Source organism: Labrus mixtus, chromosome 1, assembly GCF_963584025.1.
Source record: "Labrus mixtus chromosome 1, fLabMix1.1, whole genome shotgun sequence".
In the NCBI taxonomy this organism is placed as follows: Eukaryota; Metazoa; Chordata; class Actinopteri; order Labriformes; family Labridae; genus Labrus; species Labrus mixtus.
In genome coordinates, this window is record NC_083612.1 from 6,105,610 (window position 1) to 6,123,282 (window position 17,673).

General features: G+C 43.8%; 2 protein-coding genes across 6 annotated transcripts; both read right to left on the reverse strand.

The window, feature by feature from the left end:
* Positions 1-638: 638 nt before the first annotated feature.
* tipin (timeless interacting protein) lies at positions 639-5,873 on the reverse strand. 2 transcript variants are annotated; one of them, XM_061041067.1, is made up of 8 exons: positions 5,776-5,873; positions 3,989-4,136; positions 3,749-3,842; positions 3,137-3,212; positions 2,728-2,905; positions 1,442-1,675; positions 1,095-1,204; positions 639-1,046 (listed from the first exon to the last, which is right to left on the reverse strand). In XM_061041067.1, exons 2-8 carry the CDS (start codon positions 4,122-4,124, stop codon positions 870-872), a joined length of 1,005 nt encoding a protein of 334 aa, XP_060897050.1. In that variant the 5' UTR covers positions 4,125-4,136; positions 5,776-5,873; the 3' UTR covers positions 639-869. The 2 variants fall into 2 exon arrangements, with proteins under 2 accessions (XP_060897050.1, XP_060897058.1); XM_061041075.1 differs by lacking the exon at positions 5,776-5,873 and adding an exon at positions 5,302-5,768.
* An 846-nt stretch (positions 5,874-6,719) lies between these two features.
* Positions 6,720-16,509, reverse strand: lctla (lactase-like a). Of its 4 annotated transcripts, XM_061041329.1 has the most exons (15): positions 16,357-16,509; positions 14,241-14,391; positions 13,995-14,155; positions 13,094-13,181; positions 12,751-12,860; positions 12,542-12,670; positions 11,765-11,860; positions 11,380-11,434; positions 11,117-11,278; positions 10,754-11,028; positions 9,712-9,838; positions 9,432-9,631; positions 9,285-9,348; positions 8,305-8,378; positions 6,720-7,257 (listed from the first exon to the last, which is right to left on the reverse strand). In XM_061041329.1, the coding sequence occupies exons 2-14, from the start codon at positions 14,356-14,358 to the stop codon at positions 8,305-8,307; spliced, it is 1,659 nt and encodes a 552-aa protein (XP_060897312.1). In that variant the 5' UTR covers positions 14,359-14,391; positions 16,357-16,509; the 3' UTR covers positions 6,720-7,257. The 4 variants fall into 4 exon arrangements, with proteins under 4 accessions (XP_060897312.1, XP_060897071.1, XP_060897142.1 ...); XM_061041088.1 differs by lacking the exon at positions 8,305-8,378 and having other exon boundaries at positions 16,357-16,508; XM_061041159.1 differs by lacking the exon at positions 8,305-8,378 and having other exon boundaries at positions 16,336-16,508.
* Between the last annotated feature and the right edge of the window lie 1,164 nt (positions 16,510-17,673).

Sequence of the window (17,673 nt, forward strand, 5' to 3'; positions counted from 1 at the left end):
ATAGGACAGTCAGGAATCAGGGAATGTGGAACGACGTGCAGGAAAGGAGCCACAGGTCGGATTCGAACCCGGGCCCCCCATGTATGTAGGATCACAGCCACCGCAGCACCCTGATGATTCTTTTTTAAGGTTTATTTTGGGGTTTCTTGGGCCTTGATTTGAGAGATATGACAGTAGGTAGTCTGTGAGAGAGAGAGTGGGGAACGCCATGCGGGAAAGGAGCCACAGTAGATTTGAACATGGGGCGCACAAACTAACCACCGTCACCTGGAGATGGTGCGTTTTTGAAAGTCCTTGTAAATATAAATCAAATATACACACATACCTTTTTCAAGATTTAAATAAAACATTCAACTAGTTTCTGAGTAAAATATCTGCATTTAGATTTTTACGTCTGCACGATCCTTTTTAGAAGCACGCTCCATAATTGGGCTACATAAAGATATGCATGTGTTATATTACGATGTTGTGTAAAAGAGGTAAACGTGCTCAGGCCCGGTTAGTCCTGGAGCAGTGTGAGTGCAGGCCAGCGGGGGAATGGGGAGGGGGGGGGGCAATCATGCTGGAGAACGGTATGGGACAACTTCGCCTAGTGTGAGTGCGCCCTTACACTTCATGCACAGACGAGATCACTGAGGTGTTGTTGGAAAACAAAATCTTTATTGTCCCTTATTTAGCATTTTATAAAAACCAGAAAAACACACGATGTGATTTAAGGATGGACTCACAGCAGAGGAACACAATTCAGGTTTCAGCACCGATCAGCTGACGGCTTTAACGAGAACAAGACGTAAAGTTTTCGAGATCAAACGAAACAAAGAAATTAAGTTTGAACAAAGTTTGTTTTGCAGAGAACATAGACGATGACTTCAGCTCTTTGAATCTCCGTCCTCCTGCTCGATGTCGTGTTCAGGCCCAGCGCTCGGGCTGCTTTCTTCTCCCTCGCACTGAGCCGATTCTGCAGACGCCTCAGAGTCTCTGTGCGCCGACTCCTTCGGTTGTTGTGTGCTGCTGCTGTCTGGCTCCGGGTGTAAATCCTCCTCCGCCTCTTCCTTCTTTTCCTCCTCCGCCTCTTCCTTCTTTTCCTCCTCCGCCTCTTCCTTCTTTTCCTCCTCCGCCTCAGCTTTACACGCGTGGAGGTCGTTTACAGAGGAGACAGGTGCAGGCTCATCTGACCGTGCTGAAGAGTCAACAGTCTGAGAGTCTGCAGGATCAGACGACATCAGGAGATCAGAAGAGTCACATCAGGAATTCAACGAACAAACACAGACTCACAGCAGATAACTTTAACTTCTTCACATGCAGGACAACTTTTTTTAAATTTCTACACATCATGAAAGGTGTGCAGCATTAAGGCCCCGTGTTCCTGAGTCATAACGACTAATCCAGGAGACTGGCCCAGGTCTAAAGGAGTCTGGACTCGTCTTAATAAACCTCTCACCTGTTTGCTGCCGCGCGAGCTTCCTCTCCAGGGCTCGCTGTCTGTTCAGCTCTATGCGTCTACGCTGCTCCTCGGTGAGGGAGGGGGCAGCTGGGGAGGGAAAGGAGGAGGATGGTGGGGAAGCTGGAGCAGGAGTAGAGTGGAGTGCCCTCTGCAGGTCATCAGGGAAAACTGCACTGTCAAACGGATCTGGATCCGCAAAGACATGCTGTTCAGGAGCCGGCTCGTCTTCACCTGAAACAGAGAAATAAGAGTGTGGGAGTCTGAACCTCTGCTCTCAAACTCATTCAATGTCTGTGTGTTAAGAGCATATCTGCGTCGAGCTGAAGGTTGCACTTGCTGTCCGTGCCTGCTGAGCGCATTTACACATTTTTTAAGAGGACATCTCAGCACTAGTAGGGAAGATCAGATCAAAGCAAACGATATGTCACTTTCCTGAGATCTAGTTTGTAAAGACATGTCCGACAGTTTGGGCACACCAGGGGCCCGTTTCAGAAAGAAGGTTCAACAAACCCTCAGTCTAACTCTGAGCTCTGAGTAGATTTACCCTCATGTGAGAAACTCTGAGTTTTTGGTTCCAGTTCAGCTGACTTTGACTTTTTTTTAAATCAACTCTGAGCCGGTTCACTCTGTTCAGCACGTGCACCACGACGATTAAAAGCCAACATTAATGGAGCCCCGATACTACGATTCACCATGGCAACAGGAGACAAAAAAAAGAAAAAGAGTACTTTAACCCTCTTGAAAATATAGCCACATAAAAGACTTCTGGAACGGGCTTGAGTTACCCCTCTTTCTGAAAAAGAAAACACAGTTTCCCTAAATTCAGGGTTAACAGACTCAGTGTTGCCTGCTTACTGAAACGGGCCCAGGGTGTGTTTCAAACAGCAGCAGAAATGTTTGTTGTGTTCATGAAGCGTCGTTATAGAGCTGCATCTCCTGGACGAGACTAATCTCTCCAACATCCTGTCGTGCCCCGAGGATTTCATGAAGCCACACCCTCTTTTTCTTCGCTGCTCGTCTCCTCCTCAGAAGGAGAAACGTACAAACATACTGTGCATCCAAAAAGTAGATATTTTTTCCCGACTCTCGCTTGGGGCACCTAGCGACTTGCACCGAGGCTTTGTGCATGTGCGCGCTCCTCTCTTGGGTTGCACCCTAACCCCGCGGCGAGCACAGCGCACACTGCATCCTATCTGAAAGACCCTTTAATCTCCAGCTCTCTAAAACTGGAGCCCTGGTATACAAACTACTCTTTCAAACAATTTATCTCTTCAACTATTTACCCATGAAGTCTTGGTGTGTCAGCGGCATGTCCAGTCGTATCCGTTTGAGACAGGTCTGCACCTCCTTCTTGTTGCCGAGCTTCTCTACTCTGTCGATAAAATCGTCAAACTGCAGTTTGGGGTACAGCCTGTGAGCCCAGTTCTCCATCTTGTGCATCAGCAGCCGCAGGTCCTCGGCCTGGACGGACAATACACACAAACACCATCAAACTATGACTACAGCATGAGTATGATGTCATAATGTGGAGCCGGTATGAACGAGTCAACACAGCTGGAAGTCAGCTTCAGCGATAAGATTTTACAGGGTGCTGCAGCTCCCTCAGCACCCCTACTTCCTGCGTCGCTGTGACTCAGTGACACGTCATCTGTTAGGTTTGGTTGTGTAAACGTGTCGGCCGTCATCTCTCACCTCGCGTCCTTTGCCTTTAAACTGAACTTCTTCAAACAGCGTTCGCAGAGCAGGAAGTCCTCTGTCTGAGATCAGCCTGAAACAAAACATTTAAAATGTTTTTAAACTCCTGTTAGGTTAAAGTTCCAATCAGTGAGATGTGTAGTGAGTGAAATTATAAAGTAAAGCCCCCACACGGCCGTTTTGGACGCCCCTCGGTTTGCCAGATATGAGAGCAGTTATCAGGTCAAACCAACAGGTGTTGCGGCGATGGAAGCGGGCAAGAGAAGTGGTTCAGATAGAAGTGATTGTACCCGACCTAAAAAGCCTCTGCATGTTTCTAATAAGCTCCACGAGCAGAAACGTGCTCAAACTAGGATCAATATTGGAGATGCTTTTGAAAAATGGAGAGAGGTTAGAACACAGAAAGGTTTACAGACCCATGCAGAGCTGGATAAACACTGAAGCTTCAGAGTCCACCACATGGTGACCTGAGTGAGCATCGACTCTAGAGAGGAGGGGGGGAGACAGCTCTCTACAATGTTTAGAATTTGGACTGCAGTACCCATTCTAAACACTAGGGGTCAGAGTTACACATTGCTCTAAAAGCACCATTAGAGACGTCTGAGATACCTCTGAGAGTCCAGTTTGGGTTGTGGCCTCTTCACTCCTTTTCTTTTAGCAGCGGGAACATCAGCGAGTTTTGACACGTCCCCGTTCTCGTCCTCTGCGTGAGACAAAAAACAAATGATTGATTACCACCTCTATCATATCATTACTCACTCTCCTACCATGAATCATATCGTATTTATTTTCTAAATTGCCTTGAATAGCTGGAAAGTCTCTTGAGAGCATCCTACAGCAGCTTCTCACCATTTCCAAAAGGGTCTCCGTCCTCTCGCCCCCCCTGGCCCGGAGAGTGTGGAGGAGGAAGAGGAGGGAAAGCTTCATCCTCTAAGCCGTCATAGTCAGGGATGTTGAAGCGGCCGTTTCTCTGTGGGCTGGACATGGTGTGTAACTCCTGGACCAAAAGTCAGATCTGTTACAGCAGTTTGAAATTCCTTTGATTGAAACAAATACGACATTCAAACAAAAAGAAACCCGTCCCTGTTTCACTAATTATCCTCTTGCTGCTTCTACTTCTGCTTTTAATCTTGTTTTATCACTTTACCTTTTTATTGCTGTTATTGTGTCTAATTATATCTTACATATTGGTCCTTTAAAATAACAAAGATTATATCGTTATATGAAAATATTTTACATTTTAACAACCTTACCTGCTCTAAAATGCTCCTTTTCAATTATGTTTAGTTTTTAATTTAGTTTAGTTTGGAGCTGGTGACACTAAGAGACTGGACAAACTCATTAGGAAGGCCTGCTCTGTGATAGGCTGCGAACTGGACTCTTAGGAGGACTCTTAACAAACTGTTATCCATTATGGATAATCCTGATCACCCTCTGCACACCCTACTGGACAAACAGCGGAGCAGCTTCTCCAACAGACTAATTCAACTCCGCTGTCACAAGGACAGATACAAGAAACCTTTCTTACCGAAGGCCTAACTCTGTACAACAGCTCACCTCATGCGAGCAGAGAACTGTCATTATGATAATATCTGTCTCTCCATACTGTAATCTGTTCTGCACATGTTAAATTTACAAATGATCCCTGCACTCAAGTTCACTTCATTTGTCTGTCTACTCGCCGTTATATTGTTTAGTTTCTGCTTATTATATGTCTACACTCATGCACTTTAACTTATGTCAATACTGTCCATTTACTACTCTGTTTTTGCACATTTACATTTAATCTTCCATATTTAATCTACAACCGTTTTTGCACATTTACATTTAATCTTCCATATTTAATCTACAACCATTTTTGCACATTTACATTTAATCTTTCATATTTAATCTTCCTATTTAAGACTAGTAATGTTAAATTAAATCCTGGTTGTATATATTCACATTCTTAGTTTTGATATTTTTAGTACTTATTTACTTTGTATTTAATATTATATTGTGTTTAAATTTGCTAATATTGTGTTTTTTACTCATATTGTGTGTTTGGATAACCTGCTGCTGTAACGCCACAATTTCCCAGTTTGGGATCAATAAAGTAATTCTATTATATTATATTCTATTAATCTGTCGTGCCGCTGCTGTAAATAAAGAATAACACTCACTTTGATGGATTATCTCAGTTATTTAGCCTGTTTTGAGATGTTTTCTGTCAGTTTCTGTTGAAGAATCGGCGCCTGATGTTTAACTCTCTCTCCCGGACAGCTCGTTCAGATATCGGCCGTGAAGAAGCAGATATCGGTCGACCGGAGCGTCATCCACGGGAAGGCGGGAAACTCAACCATAGCCCAAAACACAAACAGTAAATCCTGTCCTTCGTGTTTATATCGCCGTTTATAAAGTTTTAAAGTGGACGTGATGGGCAGCAGAAAACGCTCCTCTATCTAAACGTCGGCTGAACCTGACTTCCGGTCTGAGTAACGTTTGAAGTTGTATTAAAGTGTAAATACTGAAGCGAACTACAAGCTGGTGAGATAAAGTTACTTTAGCTGCTGTCAGCGGGTCATGTCAAGTTAAAACACGATAATAAATTAAAATGAATTGTTTAAATAAGATACCAGTAGCTTATATTCTTTTACCTGTCACGAGCTCTCCCAGCGTAGTAATCACCCGCAAGAGTTGTTGCAAAGTTGGCGAAGTGAACTTCCGGTATGACGCGTTACTTTTTCAAAATAAAATCCAGCACGCTTCCGCTAAACCACGGAGCCACGAAAAAAGTCATGATAGGAACAAGATTAATGTATTTATGTTTGCAAATGAGATAATTATTTGTGCGCACACTATTATATCTTAAGCACGCAAGTATGGAAGCCCATTTCTGCCAGTTAAAAAAATGAAAATGAAAATAATAAAGTCATAATAATGAGATAAAAGTCGAAATTATGAGATAAAAAGTAAAAATTATGAGATAAAAAGTCAAAATAATTAGATAAAAAGTTGAAATTATGAGACTTCATTATTTTCATTTTTATTTTTTTTTACTGGCGGAAATAGGCTTCCATACACAAGACATATACTTATATATTTTTTTATATTTTTGGGGGCTCGAGTTCAGCGTAAGAGGACTAAGCTGCTAATGAACACACTAGTTCGAGCTTAAACATTACTGTTGATGCAAAGAGCAGCCATGTTGGATTTTAATGTGGACGCCTGAAGTTGCTCTTAAGTTTCTGTACAGAATGTAACCATATTTTGTATTTGTTTTTTTACATTTGTACATTTGCAAGAAATGTTTAATAAAAATAAAATAAAATAAAGTTTCCGACTGCAGGGAGGTTTTCCTGATGACGTGTTAGACGAGATCCAAGATCAAAAACGCAACATTAAAACCCGCCTCATCTCAGCCTGTCGTTAGGTCGACCGACATTTCCAGCGTAGAGACCTATTGGTGGGACATCACTCAGGCATCGCACCCGTTATTCATGTCCCATTGCGGTATGTTTCTTCCTTCATATCTTGTCAGACTTGATGTAGACCTTCATAAATCAGTTCAAGTTTCTCTCTCAATAATCAGCACCATATAAATGTTATAAATGTATTTTATTGTGAGTTTATAATCCACAGAGTACAACACTTGATCTCCAGCACTCTTATTTCTTAACTGTACAAACTTTTTTTTTTTTAGAATAAACCATCTTCTCTTTACAGTTACAGGCAGCTTCCCTAAAAAACCACACAAGACCAGTTTTTATAAAATAAATACCAATTAAGGTCATTATTGTTTTAATAATCGTAATAAAGCAAGCATGAAGTGAATGGATATTATCTATTTTGACTCAGAGGTGACGACCTGATTGTTGAAACAGAGCAGCAGGACAGTTAAATGAACACAACGCTGGACGATGATGAAGTTTAACAGCTTTAAAGTCACTCTCTGAGTAGTTTATTCATCTGACAGGGTGTGTGTGCGTGTGTGTATTTGTGCATGCATGTGTGTGTGTCCGCTCAGAGGCGTCCCCGCAGCAGGAACATGAGAAAGACTGCACTGAGGAGGATGCAAAGCGTGCATACTGTAGGAACGACGATCTCTGTCACCATCTCCATGTGGCCGATCAGCGGGTCTGAAACACACACACGAATGTAAGTTAATGTGTTTGAACGTCTCTGTTCGTTTACACTTATTTTCAAGTACTTTCAAGTATCCCGAGTCTCCACAAATATCTATAGAACACCAATATGTCCCGGTTTTAACTGTCTGTGAAGTTTCTTGTTCTAAATCCACTCTGATCCTGTATTTGATCATGCCTATAAACCCCTCTATTTCAGCCCTGCTCAGAACAGGCGGTTTCTGTGTCTGTACCTTTAAATATGTAAATGAGCTGTGTCTGACCACGCCCCCTCTCTGGAAGGGCTTTGGGTGTACTCTGGCTTTCTCACTCCATGTCCTATTGTTTACGGTGAGAAGGCAGATTCAGAGGGCAGAACAAACACCTAGCTGTGGGAGTGTCACCCACCTGGGGGAGGGGCTACTGCCCTTTGTGATGTCATGAAGGGAAAATCTCCAAACGGCCTGTTTGAGCACACATTTTCTGAAAAGTGGAGCAGGCAAAAGACGGAGAAGATGGACTTTTCTCATAATTGGGGGGGTTTGTAGACGGACCAGAGACACATATTAGTGTCAGAGAAACATGGAGAAGTGGATTTTGCATAATATGTGACCTTTAAGAGCCATAAAGTAAATGTGCAAAACATTATTGGATCAATTTATAACCGTATCAATAACTTATGACGAGTCGACTCGACTCTTAAAACTGACATAGGGAGCATGTACAGTGAAAAAAAGCACTGGTGCAAAGACCGAACCCTGAGGGACTCCGCACAGCAGAGGAGCTGAAGTGGACGCATGATAGCTAGTACAGACTTAACTTAAACACAAATCAAATCGGCCAATGATCACTCTTAGAAATTACATGTCAGTGCTGTGCTGGTTCCGAAGCTAACTCTTTCAGATGTTATGACCCTCCAGCAGCAATAGGTATCAAGGGCCGGTATTCTTTTGGTACCTGTGCGTGATCGGTGATGCTCCTATCGGTATATACGTTAACAGTCCCTCTTATTTGCCTCTAACAGGAAGTACGATGTAGGATAAACATCAGAAACTTTAGTACCTAAACTTCATCATGCACTGGCCAAGACTTTTGCATTCCTGCATGTTCCTGATTTCCCTGGGACTGTCTTCTAGCTGGAGGGGCAAAACAAAGAAAAACCCTGTTAGATAACGGCATGTAACGTGTTGCCCTGGAATAACCCCAAATTCGCCCAAACCCCCTTTCCTGTTTGCTGATGTGAAAACACAATTCATTGATTAACTGTTTGAAAGAGACTTTGCATTGGAATGTAGAGACAGGACGTCATAAAACACTTTGGATAACTTTCTAATTTACACCGGTAAAACAGACCACTTGGCTATGTGTGAACGACCTCGGAATTAGCACACTCACCCCAGATTTGGACCGCCGGCATCCTCGATCCGAAATAACTCGACGAGGGCTAAGTGGTACCATTCGGCGGAGTTCTCCCGAACGCAACTCATAGTAAGGATGCGTTCTGATTAAGTAGTGGGTGTGTAGTAGCAAAGCTTGTCGTATCCGAATCAAAGCCTCTAAATCAACTTTTACATCAAACTCATTAAGTCCCCTTTCTTTCTTCTAAATCCTTACCTAGTTAAATTACTCAAACGATATTGCGTTTTACCTCGTTACTCTAACATAAGAACTTCACCATTCCAACTTAGAAACCAATACATAACATTGTCATTATTTACGTTGTCACGTCAGTATCACTGTTGTAATTATATCCTTTGCATATTTACTCCCTTTATATATCTTTTGTGAACACATAAAATGTCAGTACTTTGTCTGTGTATTTTTATGGTTTTAACTGCTTGAGAATTGACTCCGATGATATAAGATAGATTTATAGATTAATTAATTACTACAACTAAGGTTAGTTATCTTATGCTTATACTTTAAGCTGGTGCCCCGAATTAGAATACGCTACAGGCAAAACAAGCTGGAGACAGACTTTTCCTTTGTTTGGCCCCACCTAGCTTAGCTTAGCCTACGCTGGTATGATTTATCGTACCAACCTGCTGCCAGGAGCTGGTTACTGGAGGAGCAAGTCTCGATGGATTTCCTCTTCCAACTCTCCACCTGCAAAGAAATGACAAAGTCTCAACAACTCGATAACATATTACGATCCAAGGAGCGTGCCGTTCATGATGTGACAGTTTTACCTCTCTCTGATTGGGGAAGCCGTTAGAGCTGATGATGCGTTTGTAGAACTGGACAGAGGCCTTCGGGTAGCGTGGTTTATTCTTGTTCCTGAAGTCCACGTAGTAGAGTCCGAACCTCTCGGAGTACCCCTCGTCCCACTCGAAGTTGTCCAGTAGAGACCAGGCTGTGTAACCCTTCACGTTCACGCCGTCTTTCATCGCTGTGAGGAAACAAAGAACGTAAAGTTAAAACACAGAAAAACACTCGCACAGACTCTAATAAAAGTGACAGCGTTTTCACCTTTGAGCATTTCGTTAATGTAATCTTTGAAGTACTGCATCCTCCAGTCGTCACACAGGTCGGTGCAGAGCATTTTCTCTGACACGCCGTTTTCTGTCACGTAAATCATCGGGTTCCCGTACTGAGTCTGTTCAAAAGACATCAAATAACAAACAGGATGAATGGATAGAAACTGAAGAAAGGAGCGCTGCCACACACGTCCTCATAGAAATGAGGAGTCCCACTTTTAAAGGGCCGTCTGTTTTCTTAGCATCTCTTTGTTTGACTTCCTGATGAAGGCTTGATGCTGAAACTCATCGAAAGTGTGTTTTTAAAGTCCACACCATTGGTTCCCAACCTTTTGTACTTTGCAGCACCCCCACCAAAAAAGGGGTTCTTGTAAGCGGAGCCCCCGAAAAGACCCACACGAAAAGTTACACATCACTATCCTATGATTTTATTTGGTATGTGCAAATCCTATTTAGACAACTTCAGAGCAGACAGAGCCTCACAGCCCCATCCTGTAAGAATTCAGACGTTGTAATGGATGAAAGAGCGTGCTTTGGACAGTTTTTTTATAGGGTTGTGATCGAACTCAAATCTTAAACTTCTATATGATAAAACTAAAAATATATTGAGACCTGTTTTGATACCACAACTGTCATAATTTGTACTTTTTTTATTTATTTCATTGCTCAGATTTCATTAGATCAGAAAATTCATATCTGGAGGAAGTAGGTTAGCTCAGCTTAGCATAAAGCCTCAAAGCTAGGGGAAACAGCTAGCCTTCTCTGCAACATAAAAAAGACTGACCTATGGACAAAGCAAAACTAGCTGTTTCCCCCTGCTTCCAGTCTTTATGCTAAGCTAAGCTAATCAACTCCCGACTCTCACTTCCAGACTATAAGAAACACGAGCAGTGTCTATCGCCTCGTCTCACTTTTCCCAAAGAAATTCAAGCACAATACAAATATCCCTGTTTCCAAAGATCAAACTAAAACCTATAACCTCGTCTACAGCAATATATCTGGATTTGATTGTGTTTAATTTGTGTTGTGTGTACCTTGACAAAGTTAAGCAAGCGTCTGAAGCCCCAGGGGACAGAGTAGAGCCACTCAGAGCCGGGATCGGGCCACTGCGGGTCGACCAGCTCGGCGAGGTCACGATCAGCGAAGTAGCTGTCTCCGAGGCTTGATGGGTAATTCTTCAGGGTGACGTAGCGGGTGGTGAAGTGTCCGAGTCCGAGGAAGTCGCAAGTCCCCTTAATGTAACTCTTCTCCTGAGGCGAGAAGACGGGAAGTCGAGACACTCCGAGGCCCTGCTGACCGCTCTTCCTGCCTAAACGTAAAGTTTAATGAAACCAGTGAGTCTGCAGAGTCATGGCACTAACAGCCCAAAACGATGCAAACATTTGACCTGGACGTACCGATGTAATCTTTCATAACCTGGGGGTAGTCTCCGTTGAAGATGGGCGTGGCGAACCATCCCATGTAGAACTGGATGTACCTCTCTGCTGCTTCGATGTCCCTCTGGTTGGTGATGTCCACTGGTTCCCCCCAATCAGCTGTGAGCGAGATCCCCACCAGCCCTGCACACATACAAACACCGATCAAGGTTATTAACCAAAATTTGACATTTGTCACCAAAGAACTACATAAACCAAACGGCACCATGAGCTTCTCTTTGTACCTTTTTGTCTGCTCCTCCACTGCATGTCATATGTGTGCCAAACTTTGGCGTGGGCCTGTTTCAGAGACAGAGACAGATCACCTTAGTGTCTGATTTAAAACAAAAGATGGAAAATCAAGAGTGACACTATGAATCCAAGACTTTACTTTTAACAATATCACTTGTATGCAAGAGTTCAGACCAGCTGCTGACAAAGATTAATTTCCTTGTATTCTAGTCTGAATCAGCCCTCTGCTGGGATTAGGACTCAAAAGTTTTGAACAAAACAAACTGGAGGTTTTCTCCGGATTAAAGCCAGGACTGGATCACCTGAGCCTATCTGGTAACAACCGAATGTCCACATGTAATCCTTTATTTGTGGGTTGCTCCTTTCCCGCAGTGTTACCTTGATGATGTGGTGAGCAGCTTTGTACGCTCCTGTTCCCTTCAGCTTCAGTCCAGGTGCATGTTCTCCTGTTTCATATCCCTCCACAGCGATGGACTGAAGACACAAGACAACGGACAGTCTCTTAAAGAATATCTAAAACGATCCAAACATCTCCTCAGAAAACAGAGGAAGCTCCATCAAGGAGTGGAGCTGCACTTATTTCACACTTGACGTGTCATTCTCCACCAATGTTAAATGGACTTCAGCTTGTTTATTTCTTTTCTAGTCTTCTGACTACTCAAAGCGCTTTTACACCGCAGGTCACACCAACGTTTCGATCCAAAGGAACGCCAACACTTGTAAATGGTTCCAGGTCTACCTGTCTCATAGATTATAGTGTGTAAAGGCTGGAACTATTCAGTCTAAGATTCTGTCATTCACAAAAGGCGTTCCACAGGGGTCAGTTCTGGGCCCTATCTTATTTACAATCTATATTAACAATGCTGTTTCGTCTATCACGGACTGTAACATTCATCTTTATGCACACGATATTGTACTACATTGTTCTGCTGTATCCACACTCAATGGCAGCAGTATTGAAAGGGTCAGAGTATATAAATATCTTGGCGTTTGCCTGGAAGAATCATTTACTTTTAAGCATCATGAGGGAAAGGAGTGGAGTGATGAGGTCGGAGTTGAGTTGCCAAACACAGACTGTGATCTGCTGCTGCTGCGATAAATTTTTTTTAAATACAGACGTGAGTTGTCTGAGTGTACCTTTGTAGCTGTACATACCCAGGGATTATTGAACGTGATCCAGTACTTCACTCTGTTTCCAAACCTGTCAAAGCAAAGGTTCGCAAAGTCGTTGAAGTAGTTGACCATGGTGACATTCTGCCAGCCGCCGTACTTCTCCTGCAACACCTGAGGTGGAAAACTGCGTTAGTGTCCATGCTGAGATTTTAAATCTGTCCCTGTGAATTCAAAAACGAAAAGGTTCTCACCTGAGGTAAATCCCAGTGGTACAAAGTAACGATAGGTGTGATCTTGTTGTCCAGCAGCATGTTAATCAGATCATCGTAGTATTTGATTCCTCTCTCGTTGATTTGTTCACCTGGGAAAATTGCAAGTTAATTATTAATTCATAAGAGTGCTGGTTTCTCTAACAACAATGCAGCAGCCAGTATGTCGTCCGTAACACAAAACTCTTTTATGCATTAAATCTCATATTGATTGAGTTATTTCCTCTTGATTGTCTTCAATAGTAAGCCCAGTAAAAACAAAAATTGTAAAGCTGGACATTTCCCAACAGTCAAAACATGTTCTTAAAGTCAGGTTGATATTTACTTTTCAGTCCGGTTGGTAGAATCCTCGGCCAGGAGATGGAGAAACGATAATGATTCAACTTCATGTCCTTCATTAAGTTGATGTCATCCTTCAAAACAAACAACAGAAAACATTCAGACAATCCACACAGCGATCACAAACCAAACACACACTGCAGCTTGAGTTAGCTTTTTTGGGTCGTACAACTGCACACACTCTCACAGTGAGAGCAGAGCTACGAGCCGATTCCCCAGCACAAACTGACCGACAACATCCAAAATCACCATGGCAACAGGAGGCATGTCTGTGTAATCTGTCTTCCCCCCTCTGAACATGACTTAAAAATCAGACCTTGGCCCTTTACTGCAAGTCATCCCGCCACTCTCTCTCCGCCCAGCATAGAGGCAAAAATGCCCCCAAAAACAATCTTTAAAAGGGGGCTGCTGATGGTCTAGCATTTAGGTCGCTCCCCACGTACGGACGCTTTAGTCGTCCAAGCGAGAGGCCGGGTTTCAAGTCTGACATGCGACTCCTTTCCTGCATGTCATTCCCCACTTTCTCTCCTGATTTCATACTCTATCCACTGTCCTATCTAAACAAAGGCAAAAAGCCCCAAAATGAAGACATTCATTGGCTGTTGATGTTTAGAAAATGAATTTGCGCCGCCCAGGATAGGCTAGCGGCGATGTTGCACGTCCCATGTACAGAGGCTATAGTCCTCGTCGCAGCAGCCGCGTATTGGAATCTGACCCCTGCCCTTTACTGCATGTCGTCCCTGACTCTATCCTCTTTACATTTCCTGTCTCTCCTCAACTATCCTATCCGACTTTGCTCTCTGAGGGAATGATCTTTATCTGTTTGGATCATTTCTGTAAATCTGTTGTGACGTCAGAGAGTTATGACCCTGTTGTCTGCGGGTCACCTTGAATTTGTAGTAGCCCTCACACGACGAGTCCCCCGTGTCATTCAGGAAGATTTTCCCCTTTTTGCGTGCAAAAGCGTCCCAGATGCTCATTCCTTTCCCGTCTATGTTCCAGGCTCCTTCGGTCTGATACGCAGAGCTGCCGGCCCCCCAGGAGAAACCTGCAGACCAACCAGTGACTGTGAGTGCTTTGCAGATCATCATAGTGTCAGTAACTGTTTTATGTTTAATGGTGTGACATCATACCAGTGGGGAAGGTGCCGTAGTAGAAAGACGTCTTCTCATTCTTCGTCCAGTCAAAGTCTTCACTGGCTGTTACACACAGAAGCAGCGAACTCAGGAGGAAACGCTGCAGCAGATTCATCTTCGGAGAGGAGTTCAATGACTTCAGTTACACCTGAAAGACAAGAAGGAAAACTTTACTAATCCCTCCTGGGGGCAACTGGTTTGGAGCATAAATCATAAATGAAGGCAGGCCCGGTTCTAGAACTAAAATACTAAAGGCTCTGACACACCAAGCAGACGGCAAAGAAGTAGAGGCGACCTCGCCTTTTGTTTTGTCCAAAAAGTTGCACTTGAACACACCACAAAGACTAAAGCCGACGGCCAACCACCACGTAGGTTCTGCTCATGAGGAGAGGAAGTAACTCTCCATGCCAGCAGGGGGCGGTAGTACATTGTTGTGATACGAGAAGACCATTTTCACACCTCTGTCGGTCACCACTCGTATTATAAGTAGCCTACTAATGGAGAATAATGTCTGATAAAAAGTTGAAAATGGCGCTGGCGTTGTCAGCTCTTTGTCTTTTAGTGGAAAAAGAAAAGAAGAGGAGGAGGAGACAAATAAGGAGAAACCGCACTAATGGGTGAAAGCATGGATACTACAGCAGCATGCTCAAGGGGCTTTCCTGAACCTGTGTCGAGAACTGGAGAGAAATGAAACCTCAGGACAGCCAATTAGAGAGACTCCTCTCACCGACCGTCAACATCGATTCAACATGTTGGACACACCGCAAAAACTAGGGCGACGATTGCTCACCCAATGACATCAGTCATCTGTTTGCAGAGAGATTTATACTGCTTTCACACTTTCACAAAACTCCTGAAAAACCTCCTGATATGTTCAGTCTGAGCGTCATGTGTGAACACAAACAGCTGAATGTTTCTCTCTTCACCCGGAGTTTCTCCTCCAGCCTCCTCGTATTTATTCTGCAGAAAGTCAGAGTGAGCTGATGTGAGAACGCAGCAGGATATAATCAGGAGAATTCACCTGGAGCGAGTGGGAGGGGGGGGTGACGTTTATTCCCTGTGATCGCTGCACGACCATAGACTGTCTGCACGCCACCTCTACCATCTCTGTGCTCTAATGAACTTGCTGCATTATGTTTCCTGTTCTCCAGGATGTTCTTCTCCACTCTTTAGTTCAGATTGAGATTCTGATGAACTACACGTAGCACTGATAGAAAGACAAATATTCTCATTATAGAGTCGTATAGAGGACTCTGATGCTTCCATGTCGTCTTCGACTCCCCCCCCCCCCCCCCCCCCCCGTCTGACAGGGATAGTCTCCCGCTGTGAGGTGCATGTGTGAACAACCAGATCAGGGGAATATCAGGAGCAGTCCTCCTGAAATTATCTCGATATCTTCAGGGGTGCAGATGTGAAAGCGGTAAACATAACGACGTCGTCATGGCAACAGAGAGAATTAACTTTAAAAAGCACATGTTCAGAAGCAAATCAAATACTTCCAGCCTTCCTGAAGATCTGCCGTTTACAAAATTGAACTCAAATCTCTTTATTTTAAAGCCAATAATTCTGATTTTAACGACACTGTTCACTGAGAGGCTGAGAATCCAGCAGATCCAAGACAAACGAACGAGACGCTCCAGAGAAGACTGATCATAAAAACCACAGAGGACCCACTGAGCAGGAAGTCTCTGTTTCCTCTTCTTTACATTGGACTCAGTGGACACAAACCTGTCAGAAGGTATTATCTCACCCTGAGCTCAACCGTCAATCCAACTTTCAGAACAAGTCACTCGAAGGTGTCCACAGGTTGAGAGTAAAAAAACATCCTACCTCAAACCCCAAACCTCAGGGTCATCTGTTAAACATCCAGTGAGCAATCGCCTGTCATCGAGGATATCAAAGAATCATCTAGTTTCATTTCAGCCAGCTGTACGACACGCTGACGCAAAACGCTATGAGAGACAGAAAGTAGGCCAGTTTGTCCAGCGCCGTCAGGATGAGAGACATTTCAAGCTGCGTTAAGAGGAGTCAAAGCCTGAGCTGCGTCCCTGCCTACATCTGTGTCTTTGCCCCGTGTCCGTCTCAGACTCACATCCACATATAGATGTCTGACCTGCTGCCCGGCCGGCATTTGTCCCCCGCTGGAAACCGCTCCAAAGTGCAAGAAACGTCCCCGAGCTTCTGGACCCGGTTAATGCTCCCCGCTGTCACCGCCAGTGTTCAGAGTCCGAGTCGTGAAAACAAAACCGAGTGAAGCATCCAGGACATTTTCTGCTATTCATCAGGCCCCCACCACCCCCCCGCCCTCGCCCCGTCCCCTGCCTCCACACACACACACACACATGCTGAATACCGCTCCATTGGGAGGCAGTGAAGTGTGAGCGTGAATCTGCTGCGGCTAACAGATCTTTTGGAAAAAGGAGAGATTTTGACACTGTAAGCAAAGTTAATGTTAGTGAGCCTGATGCATGTGCAGCTCTAATGGAACGTATGCACGGCTCTGTCCTGTTTCCACACTCAAAGAAATACTCATTTTTAAACGTGGATTTCACTTATTCTACTTTACACACCTCTTTACTGGAGGGGGGGACATGAATGGATGAAGATGAAGCAATACATGTATTATATGATCCGTTCTTTTTAAACCGTGATGTGTTGAGGAGAAACTCCCAGATTACAGATATCAACTGGATTATTTTATTTGACTTTGCAGGTCCGTACTTTGACTTTCTTCGCCCCCCAGCGCTGATGCTCCAGGGCGTTGATAGTCTCGTAGCACAAGACAAAAACGTCTCTTAAATCTCCAAAAGTAACCACTGTGATGGAATTCTGTATCTTTTTAGATGTACGGACATTATTTCGTTCAAGGCCTGCTCCTGATGTCGTATCTGTGATGTTTGGGGGGTGCTGGTGGCCCAGTGGTTAGCGAGTCCTCCAAGCGGGCGGCCTGCTGACATCACATCCTGGTTTAGACGGGGTTTTATGACCCTGACATTAGTATCGTCTTTTAGATATATAGAGAGCCTCCAGGGTTTGGAGAGACACATGTTCCCATGTGTGCTCTGTTAATTCATATCTCCTCATGAGTATTCATCTTCTATATAAACTTTCTTCAACTTAAGCCACCTGAGTCTCCCTGAATCATTTCTTGTGTGAAGTCAAGTTCTTAAATATTTCCTCAACAACCACGAGTCGTGCAGTTTATCAATCATATATGTTCATGCTGCACAAAATCCAAACTCTAACAGGAAGTGTTTTTCAGACTGACGATCTTTGTATGAACATCTGTGTGTGTGTGTGTGTGTGTGTGTGTGTGTGTGTGTGTGTGTGTGTGTGTGTGTGTGTGTGTGTCCTCTTTCCACTTCTTTAATAGTGACCTCCTGGTCTGGACTGTTTTTGTCCATCTTTATTCAGTATTTTTAAAACATCA